The 11,862-nt window shown below is 38.0% G+C and overlaps 1 protein-coding gene across 5 annotated transcripts in view; it reads right to left on the bottom strand.

The window, feature by feature from the left end:
• UTRN (utrophin) overlaps positions 1–11,862 on the bottom strand; it is a 426,951-nt gene that overhangs the window by 26,194 nt on the left and 388,895 nt on the right. For all 5 annotated transcript variants that reach the window (XM_034669248.1, XM_034669249.1, XM_034669251.1 and 2 more), the window contains one exon: positions 4,710–4,839. In XM_034669248.1, the coding sequence (XP_034525139.1) occupies positions 4,710–4,839 (130 nt within the window). The remainder of the gene's footprint in view (positions 1–4,709; positions 4,840–11,862) is intronic.

Below are 11,862 nucleotides of genomic sequence, written 5' to 3'. Positions count from 1 at the left end.
ACTAGAAGTCCTTGCAACAGCAATCAGGCAACAAAAAGGGATAAAAGGTATCCAAATTGGCAAAGAAGAAGTCAAACTGTCTCTCTTCGCTGATGACATGATACTGTATATGGAAAACCCAAAAGATTCCACCCCCAAACCACTAGAATTTATAGAGCAATTCAGTAAGGTGGCAGGATACAAAATCAATGCCCAGAAATCAGTTGCATTTCTATACACGAATAACGAGACTGAAGAAAGAGAAATTAGGGAATCCATCCCATTTACAATAACACCAAAAACCATGCGTTACCTTGGAATTAACTTAACCAGAGACGTAAAGGACCTATATGCTAGAAACTATAGATCACTTTTGAAAGATATTGAGGAAGACATAAAAAGATGGAAANGGAATGGGAGAAGATATTTGCAAATGACACTACAGATAAAAGACTCGTATCCAAGATCTACAAAGAACATCTCAAACTCAATACACATGAAATGAATAATCAAATCATAAAATGGGCAGAAGATATGAAGAGACACTTTTCCAATGAAGACATACAAATGGCTAACAGACACATGAAAAAATGTTCAAAATCATTAGCCTTCAGGGAAATTCAAATCAAAACCACATTGAGATACCACCTTACGCCAGTTAGAATGGCAAAAATTGACAAGGCAAGAAACAACAAATGTTGGAGAGGATGTGGAGAAAGGGGATCCCTCGCACATTGTTGGTGAGAATGCAAGTTGGTACAGCCACTTTGGAAAACAGTGTGGAGGTCCCTTAAAAAGTTAAAAATTGAGGGGCGCCTGGGTGGCACAGTGGTTAAGCATCTGCCTTCGGCTCAGGGCGTGATCCCGGCGTTATGGGATCAAGCCCCACATCAGGCTCCTCTGTTATGAGCCTGCTTCTTCCTCTCCCACTCCCCCTGCTTGTGTTCCCTCTCTCACAGCTGTCTCTATCTCTGCCAAATAAATAAAATAAAATCTTAAAAAAAAAAAAAGTTAAAAATTGAGCTACCCTTGATCCAGCAATTGCACTACTGGGTATTTACCCCAAAGATACAGACATAGTGAAGAGAAGAGCCATATGCACCCCAATGTTCACAGCAGCATTGTCCATAATAGCTAAATTGTGGAATGAGCCGAGATGCCCTTCAACAGATGACTGGATTAAGAAGATGTGGTCCAGCAGCCATTGCTCCCTGTTGCCCTTTCCCCCTCTCCCGTCATTTCTATTTTGCCACATACCCACCATTCACTGGGAAACAAGTTAAACTAGTTACAACAGTGTCTAAAGTAAGAGTTAATACCTCTGAGAGAGCAGCTTTTCCATGAGTAAGAGTAGGATCTTCACTGTATAATTTTGGCTGCTCAGATAATTTTTCACACTCTGCCAGCTTCTCAATAAGTGAGAAAGATCACTAACGAAGGGAAGGGCTGAGCTCNCCACCCAGGCGCCCCATGGGCACAGATCTTGGTAACACAGAGAGATGGCAGGGAAGCACAGAGGACAGCTGAGAGAGGAGGACAGCTGAGAGAGGAAGGCAGCCAGGAAGACAGTGAGCCCTCGCCGACTGGGACAGGATGAGCAGGGGCTGGGTGGGCAAATAAGGAAGGAATCGGAAACCAGGTAAGATAGACCCCCAGGCAGAAAAAAACCAGGATAGGAGGCAACAGGCTAAAGGGAAGGAAGACCATTACCCGCAGAACGTCACGAGCAGCTGGGTGTCAAATGGACATTAGTTTGGAGCAGAGAGAGAGATGAGATGCCGCCACCCAGGAAAACTGAGGCCAAATCCCTGTGCAGCCTTGTGTGCCAGGGGAAGGAGCTCAGATGCCTGTCCAGGGGCTACTGGTGGTTTTTAAACCAGGGGAGCAAATGCCAGTTCTGAGTGTCAGATTTATCACGGTAGTTTCTATGTTGACGCCGAGATACCAAAGAAGAACTTACAATAGTCCTAACAAAAAAATGGCAAGGGCTTAAAGTAAGGCAGCAATATTAGTAATGATTTTTAAATATTTAAAATATACATACTTGAAAGATGGTAAGGGGCTAGATCTTAAAAGTTCTCATCACAAGGAAATAGAATCTGTAACTGTGTGCGGTGACGGATTTAACTAGACTTATCGTGGTAATTAGTTTACAAGCTATATATACATCAAATCACTATGTTGTATTCCTTAACCTTCTATAATGTTATACGTCAATTATGTCTCACTAAAACTGGGGGGGAAAGGGGAAATATCTAGTAGAGCATACCTGATGAGATTCTTTGTCAGCAACTTATCATTTGGCTGAAATAATTAATTTGCTTCTCTTTAATAGCATTTCTCAATTAACAGATTCCTGAGAGCAATTCATACCTGTAATACTCAGCAATAAAGTAAAATGCCACAGATTGCCACCCCCCCCACACGCACACTATAAGATAATTGATAATAGAAAAAAATGGAAAGAAAAGAGCTGGAAGAAAAAGGGTATTTCGAAAAGTTGTGCAGAGAAGTACTTTCTGAAATAGTTACTTAAAAGTAAAGATATGGATCCATTGTGTGCCCCTATGCACAGTACACAGAACATACCCAATAAATAACTGCTTATTAAATGGAATAAAAATTCGTTATATCATTTGTCCCTGCTCTATCCCTCCAACAGTGAGTACTTCAAGTAGCATCACAAAGGACAACTAATGTTCAAATGCTCTATTTCTGATAGCAGCTACATAATGCATGGTAAACAACAAAAGTATAAAAGCTATTATGGATAATTTTCTTTCATTTACTTTTAAAGTAGGTAAAATCAACCAGCATTGCAGAAAGCAATATCATGAAAAGAGGAAAGTATAAAAATTGCTAATCATAAAAAACCAAAAATGAAGAAAATCATAAAGTTAAATTGATGACTTTTTTTCTTGCCCCCCAATATGGTATTTGAAATGGGGCTTAGAAATATACCAAATGTAACAGCAAGATAAGAACTCAAAAAAGCAATATTATGGAACCCCTTAAACTGACTAATCACCAAGAAGGCAAATTTATAGCAAAGCGAAGCTTTAGTGATATAATAACACTTTTTTACTGCTACAAAGTAGCTTATTATAAAAATGTTGCCTCTAATCTCTGGAAAGTACTGGGGAAGCAAGGAGACAAGAAACGCAGATTTAAGGTGGACTTTAAGTTGGATAAGGTGAGATGAGCGAACTTATTTTTCTTCCAAGTTTAACAACAACAATTTTAACAGTGCCTTCTTTCTTGTTGTATTGAGTTGAAATGTTCTGTCAGACTTTCCATGTCCTAGGCAATCTAGACCAGACAGCACATACAAGCCCCTCGTTCCCGCCTTCTGCCCAGGCACACTGCCGCTCCGCTCCTCCCGGCTGCTGTGATGATGCTGTCCCAGTGTGGTCTTCCCTGTTCCCTGAACCTGCTCACTGCCCAAGCATTCCCACAGGTGCTCAGCTCACGCACACATTCATTCAGCAACCGTGCAGTAAGCACCTATTATGTGTGCGTGCGTACGCTGTGTGCGTGTGTGTGTGTGTGTAATACAGATATAACAAAATCCTCAGAAGGAATACTTCTTCAAAGCCAGAAATATCAATCACAAGTGATTTGCAGACCGTGGGGTTTGTTGAAAGGCAGAGACCCAGCAATGACTTAAGTTGCCAGTAGGCTGACTGGAAAGAGAAGGATGCTACCCACAGAAAATAAAAATGAATGCTAGGAAAGATAGTAAGTAAGCTGTGTGTGTGTGTGTGTGTGTGTGTGTGTGTGTGTGTGTGTGTACAGACACACATATAAAGCTAGGCTTAGAGGATTAAGAACATCATGATCTTGATGGGAAATTTATTCAGGTTGAAGCAGGGCTACTCTGATAAAGGCTGAGAAGGAAAATGGCTACTTGTCCCAATGTCTGCTCCAGTTTCAGCTACAAAGAAAGCATTTTCCAACTGTACTTTTCTTACAAGTAATAAATGCTTATGAATTATGCTGCCGGACACCGCTTGAGGCAGTCTTTCAGGTCTGCCTTCACTATGTGAAATGAATGATGAAAAATATTTTGAATGGCATGTTTGTTTTTAAAAATGCATCAGAGTGCTTTTATTGCCAACAGTGAAAAATCATAATAAAGATCTATGATGGCCCCAAATTCATCTCTTAAATTTACTGCGTGATTTACTATTATTTGCTAAGAAGGTAGTTACTGTTTCAATTTTCAGCCAAAGTACATAAATAGTACATGAATAGATTGATTTTAAATTAAATAAATTCTGTTGTCTGCTTGTAAAAGAAAGGTGTTTTATTTTAGTGTCTTATTTTAAAAAGTAATTTGAAAAAAACAGAAGCTTAAAAAAATCTTTATTTATATATACTGCATTCTAAATACCACTCCTCTAGTTGCATTTATCATGCAATTTGTTTGAATATAAGAAATATAAATTTTTCTTTCTCAAAGAAATTACTTTTAGTTATAGTATGCCTTTTACTAAATCGATTTATCTGCAGTTAATTTCCTTTTAAAATAAGGATATTGGTGTATACAGTCATTTCATTTTTAACGTAAAAATCTAGATATTTGTTAAATAATGACACATTTGATTAACACTGAGAAGAAAAATTGTAATATCTGATCTTGAAATACTGTAAGGAAATTTCCTACTTGAGTTCGGGTTTTTGTTCCCCTCACATGTGTTTTTATGACGTACGAAAGAAACCAATCTCACCTGTTTTTGATTGTAGGTTTCTTCTTGGTTCTTCAGGGGCCTCAATTGGCTGATCAGCCAGGAAAACTCGAGCTTGGTCTATAGCATTCAGAACAGAATACTCTTTCTCCTTTAACTCTCGTCTCAGGGCCTTTGCAAAGAGAAGCAAAAGTTGAATCTGTAACCTATTGTGTTCACCAAGTAATGAAACATTTTCAATTAGACCACAGACCATACTTGTCAAGGGAATGACTAATAACCACTTAAGCAAAGTCCGAAGTGAAAATACAAATTTTACACACATGAATGATGAAACATGAATAAAAGCAAAAAGATGATAGGACTTAAAGATGCAAAACAAAAATCTTTACAATTGCAACCTAAGGGAAATTGTTATAGTATATTTGAGCTTACACAAAATGTACTTTTAGGGTTATCACTTCGGTCAGATTGCTAAAATAGAATAGCCTGTTCAAAGATACCTTTTTCTTATAAGACTGACAAAAAAAATTACATCCAATAGTACAGAAGCAGGCAATTTCACAAGTAGTAATGAGATCCTCAGAAGTGTTTTACATTCTTTAGAATATATTAAAGAAAAAAACTAAGAGATGGAAACAAATTAAAGTACATGAAATCAAAACTAAACCAAAGAGAACACATAAAAGACAGTCTCCAATTATCTTCAAATACGTTCCATCTCTCACGCTGAGGCAATTACGATTTTTCCCTTGTGAGGTTTTTCATGCAAATTTATGATTCTCAGAACAGTCTGACTTTAGTACTTTTGTTCTTTTAAGTAGGGTTAAACTTTCACCTCTGCTCCCATAAAATGTTTGGTGATTAAGACTCTAATTGACTACAGTTTAAAAACAAAGCTCACTCACGGACTACTGCAAGGTAAGAGGAAATGAAGATTTTTTTCCTGTGCTATTTGAATACTGAAGCGAAATCAAAATTGTTGCTAATATTATTGTTATCCTCTTAAAATTATACACATAAACAGCTCCTGGCTCTAATATTTTCCTTCTAGTGCAGTTCCCTGATAATGCATTATGAAAACTTTGGTTTTTATTTTCTAAAATATTGTATTCTAGAACCATTTTAGAATCAATATAGTTTTTGCTTCTGAACACAACTATTTTTTTTAAATAGCATTTGGCATAACTATGTTGGGATGACAGGGTATTTGCAGACTAAATCCTCATCTTCTACAGTAAATAAAAGAAAAAAAAAATCTAGAAACACCAGAACAATCATCTCTGTGAAAACCAGAGCTAAACACCAGAAAAACACCAGTAATTAATTTTATTTTATTTTTTGTAAATATTTTCTTTCTTTATTTATTTATTTTAGAGAGAGAGAGAGTCAGTGAGCAGGGTGAGGGCGGGGGGAGAATCCCAATGCTGAACAGGAGCCCATGGAGCTTGATCCCAGGACCCAGAGATCATGACCTGAGCCAAAATCAAGAGTTAGAACCAAATGAGCTGTCCAGGTGCCCCACCAGTGATGAATGACAGAACGTTGGTTTTTCCAATAAGCACTGTGAATATTAGTTGACTTTTAAATGATTTACAATTATTATCTTGACAAAAAATTTTAATTAAATGGATAAAGTGAACAACAGCAAAAAAGGACCATTCTCTAAAATCCCTGGGTACATTTATAGCATCTATATAACCAGATTGTGAAGCAAGCACAAATCAGTAAATCCCCATATCAGTTAGCACCTGTGAGCATGAAATGACTGTGTGACAAAACCTTCACCATCTCTACTGAGAAGTATGGCTTATGAAGAAGTCCCAAGGTGTGACATTCAAGACAAATGAGATGATCTTCTGACATTTAAAGTTTCTGATATGTGGAAATAGAAGAGACATAAGAGAAATGGGGAAAATACATTTTAATCCAGAAATATATACACACATTTCAGGTCTGAAGCCTATCCTTTAAATTTAGATTATTGTGTTGTTATAGCAAGAAGCTCCAGATTGATGAAAATACTCCCAGAATTTACCTCCCAAAGCACCTGGAAATATAAAATGTAAAATAATGATATGCAAGAGCATGTGGCTTAAAAGCCAGCAGTGAAACATAGTGGGTAATGTAGCAGATTTATAAAAATTTTAGTGATCCAGAGTATTTATTCCCCCAAACCAAAATCCAACCAGTAAATGTGGGAGAGGTAAAGATTCTTAAAATAATGTGCAAGGGCTGTGCTAGATTTCTTCTTTCTGAAAGTGAAGTCCTAGACATGAACCCCTTTGATGCAAGCTGCTAAAAGGAAAGTGAAGGAACCCAAAGAACATCTCCTTCTTTTGGTTGATCAAGTAGGACGAGGACTCACAAGCAGTGTTTACAGACCTGGCACAAAAGGGAAACCAGGAAACACCAACTGGGTGATGATGGGGAAGGAAATTAAAAACTGAGAGAAGACAGAGCATAAAGGAATGTGACTCAGAGAAGGGAGCACAGAAGCAGGACCGGTCCTCTGGAAACACACAGTGATTACGGGTTATATTTCACAGAATGTGAATCCTGATCTCACGGTGGAGAAAGAAGATAATAGAATCCATATGATTTAGGTGTCTAGTGGTGCCCAAATGGGAGTTCTGGATTGTTATTAGCCCACAAAATGTGAAGTGGCTAGGGGTCTGAGGAGCAGAAATACCATCAGAGACATTTGTGTGAAAACTGTTTTTAGAATTTCAGACATCTACATGGAAATATGTATTTGTCTACAGAAAGGATACTTGGGAACACTAGCCAGTCAACTTCCTTCATGGCTGGAATTTTACCAATTTAACACAGATGCTCTCGTGCCGGGAGATTTCACTGGCTGGCTGTTTACTCTGCCTGGAAGGCTCTTTCCCCAGATATCCATGTGGTATATTCCTCCTCCCAAGAGGCCTTCTCAGTGAGGCCCACCCACCCATGCTATTTAATGTAGAATTCCACCTCTCCCATCTGCTACGTTTCCCATCACCTTCTACTAGGCAAAGCAGGTATTTAGTTATTATGGTTATTGTTTCTCATCTGTTTCTCTCGGATTAAATATAAGCTCCACAAGGTCAAGGACATTTTCTGGGTTTTTTGTTTGTTTGCTTTTTGTTTTTCACTGTGGTAAACAAGGCACCCAACATCACTGCTTTGGGACCTGGTAGAGGTAGGGGGATCGGAAATGCTTCCTTGTGGGGGTGGTGTCTAAACGGAGTCTTGTAGAGTGAGAAGAGTGCTTCCGAAGAGGAAACGAAACACTAGCAAAAGAACAAGGGAGTAGGACTGTGTGCACACTTAGAGAACTATAAACATTTAGTGCTGAACTGCTGAGCAGATTATCAGGTCACAAAAACCACTGTATGATGTCCTAACGAAGCATCTGAGACAACCAACAATGGGCACTGGGAAGCCACTGAAGAGCGGGACAAGATAGTAGGGGGCTATGACTGTCCAATTCACATTTCCGTTTTTCACAGTATCATTGTCAGGTCTCCCAGATTCATGAAAAACAAATCTGAGTCTGAGAATGCCTCACAGGACTGGAGAAACTATTTTCCTTCCTAACCACATGAAACTTCAGCACTTTTTAAAACAAGCTCTCTGCATAGGGCGTTGGCAGGGGACTGTCTCATGAACTCCTTTGATACGCCAAGAGAGGGAAGTCGAAGGGGCAAGTGTGGGCAGGTGGGAACCATGCCAAGTAAGTAAAAATGTAGGGCTCGAGCCCTAATGCCAATGCACCATCCAAATATCCCAGAGAAGAGTGTACATTTAATAATGCCTGTTTATATGATATTTTGCAAATTTAATTTTAGTATTCAATTTGTCCTATTTCAATTACATTTAATTGCATGTCAGAAATGGGTTTAACTTTCAACGGTATTATACATATAATCATTTCACCTCCCTTTACCTCTCAATTAGACATAAAAGAAAACCAGCATTTCCTAACCACCTGGTGAACATTCATGATAAGATAATTAGACCTTAACAGAGCTGTTTTGTATACAGAGCTACAAAGTGGCATTCAGCTTTAGGTTCTAATAGCACATGACTTATATATGGGCTGCCTTAAGTGAGTATAACATAATCTAATGGGAATTTTTCTATTTTAATGACTTTATATTTTCATTCAAAACAATTCTGTTCACAGGCAATAACAAGTATTAGCAATGATGTGAAGAAGTTTGAATCCTTATATACTTGCTGGTGGAATGATAAAATGGTGCAGCCACTTTGAAAAACAATTCGGCAGTTTCTTAAAATGTTAAACATAAAGTTACCATATAACCCAGCAATTCTACTTCTAGGTACATACCCAAGAGAACTGAAAGTATATGTCTATGTAGAAACTCATACATGAATGTTCATACCAATATTATTCATAATCGCCAAAATGTGGACACAACCCAAACATCAACTGGTGAACAGATAAACAAAATGTTGTCTATCCGTATAATGAGAGTCCTTGTCAGTAATAAAAATGAATGAAATACTGATGATCCATGTTACAATATGGAGGAACTTTGAAAATGTTATGCTAAGTGAAAAAAGGCAGACACAGAAGCCCATTACTATGAAATGCCCAAAGGGTAGCCTATAGAGACACATGGTAGAACAGTGGTTGCTTAGGGCTAGATGGTTAGGGGAATGGGGGAGTGACGGCTCATGGCTGTGGGGTTTCTTTTTGGGATAATGTTCTAAATCTAGATAATGATGATGGCTGTACAATTCTGTGAATATACTAATAGCTACTGAACTGTTTTTGAATTTTATGTTGTGTGAATAATATCTCAATAGTTACTATTAAAATAATAATTCTGTTCTTTCTCCCAAAAAAGTTCCCAAGGTAATCTGTTTATGTCTAACCTCTATCCCCACCCATCTGCAAAGGAGTAGCTCATTCTGTATGTTCAGTTTCAGAGTTTCCAGAGCACTTCCTATTTCTCCGGCATAGCTCATCCTGATATATTGTGACCATGCATCTGTCCCCTCCATTATATTGTCAGTCCTTCTAGGCTAAGGCTCACATCTTAATCACTAGAAATTCTCTTCAGTGCTTGCCTAAACATATATAGAAAGTACTCAATAAATGCTTAGGGAATAAGGAATAAAAGAAGGAATACTTACAGATTAAATACCAGGAAGGATTCCAAAATAGGGAGGAACAAAATATAACAAAGTCTCCCACATGTGATTATACTAAATTCGATATCCTAAATTACTGGATTCCAGTTAGCTCTGGATTATTTGAACTGTATACTTTGCAAATTACTAAGTAAATAATTTTTTGAGAAAAAGTTAGTTTTCTCCTATAATCTAATTATCAGAAGTATTTTTTGAAAGATTTTATTTTTAAGTAATCTTTATACCCACCATGGGGCTTACATTTACAACCCCGAGATCAAGAGTCACATGCTGTACCCACTGAGCCAGCCAGGCACTCCTTCCTATTAACTAATTATCAGCTAGTCAATACCAAGCATTTTACTTTATTGTTGATTATTGTTGAATTACTAGCAAAAATCTTTTTTTTTTCTCCCTAGATAAACAAGTAACAGATTTCACTGAAAGGTGTGGTATGTGCTCACTCCATCTTCCCCTTTTTTTTCTACATCCTAATCCATGAGGTAACTGTATAGAGCCCAGTTTCAAAACTACTGGAGTCATTAGACTGAAGGGTGACTTTGTTATTACTATTGTGCATTAAATCCATCAGAAACGTATTGGCTTAAAACAATGACAACTTATTATTCAAGATTCTTTGGATTGGCAAGTTGTCCAGCTCCCCTACTGATGTGACAAGAGATTACTCCTGCGGCTATAGTCATCTGTCATTTAACTGCGATTGCAAGTCCAAGATGGATTCATTCACATGTCTAGAAATTATTGTCAGCTACTGGCTGGAAAACCACAGTTTCCCTCTATATGGTCTCTAAATGCCCTGGAGGCTGGACTGGGTTTCTTCGAAACCTGGTAATTAGTGTTCCCAAAGAGTAGAGTGAAAGCTGCAAGATCTCCTAAGGCATAGACTCTAGAACAGCTCTGTCCAATCGAAATTCCTGCACTGATAAAAATGGTCTAAAACCATGCTGCCTAATATGGTAACCACTGGTGGCATGCAACATTTGGTAACTTGAACTATGATGAACTGAATCAAAGAACTGGATTTTAAATTTTATCTAATTGTAATTAATTTAATTTAAATATAAGTGGCCACATAGAGCTAGATAAGAGTTACCACATCAGACAGTACAGCTCTAGAATTTGCACTTCTGCCATATTCTATTTCAAGCAAGTCATGAGGCCCAGCATAAATTCAAGAGAATAGGCAAGTACAATGCATTTCTTGGGGAAGGCAACAGCAATGATCTTCAGCATAGGGGCTGAGATACAAAGAATCATGATTCATTATTATAACAATCTGCCACACAGGATAAATGGGAAAGGGAGGGCTGGGGGATCGGTAATATTTTATATAAGCAGTCATGGAAGGCATCACAAAGACAGTGATATTTGAAGAAAGAGCTGAAGGAAGTGAGGAAGCCAACCATAAGAATGTCTGTCAAAAGAGCAATCCGGGCAGGAGGAACGGCACATACAAAGGTCCTGAGGGAAGTGCTCGCCTGGCTTAGCAGGCTGGCCCTGTCAGAACTAGGTCAACAAAGGAGGAAGGTGACTGCTTCTGTAAAAATGTTTCAAATCATGAAAGTTAGAAGGAAGGAAGTCTTTGTGGTTGATAGTAACCACATACTTCTTTATATAGCAGACATCTAGTTGCCTTCCTGACTCAAGGCCCGACCATTGACCTAAGAATGCTGTGTGACCACCTTACCATAAAGATTACGCATTTTCCATTCTAACAGATAGTTCAAAGACCTCAATCCCCCCCAGGCAAGCAGGTGTGAAATCAAGCTCTGGCCCATAAGCAGTAAACCAAATCAGTTATAACAAGGAGGAAGATACAAAATAATTTCAAAAAACTAAAATTGAAACCGTATTTTAAAAGTTGCAGGCTCTGAAGTTTTTAATATAAGGAAATATGGTCTCGGATACCTCCGAAGTCAAGAATAATAAATGGAGAGCACAATGTCTCAGGGCCATAAGAAAATGTTCAATGTCTCTCTCATCCTAAGGTGGCATAAGAGTATATGATAGAATTTTCTTTTTTTTT

Source organism: Ailuropoda melanoleuca, chromosome 10, assembly GCF_002007445.2.
Source record: "Ailuropoda melanoleuca isolate Jingjing chromosome 10, ASM200744v2, whole genome shotgun sequence".
In the NCBI taxonomy this organism is placed as follows: domain Eukaryota; kingdom Metazoa; phylum Chordata; class Mammalia; order Carnivora; family Ursidae; genus Ailuropoda; species Ailuropoda melanoleuca.
Note: the sequence above shows the minus strand (reverse complement) of the source record. Positions and strands in the feature narration are given on the sequence as shown.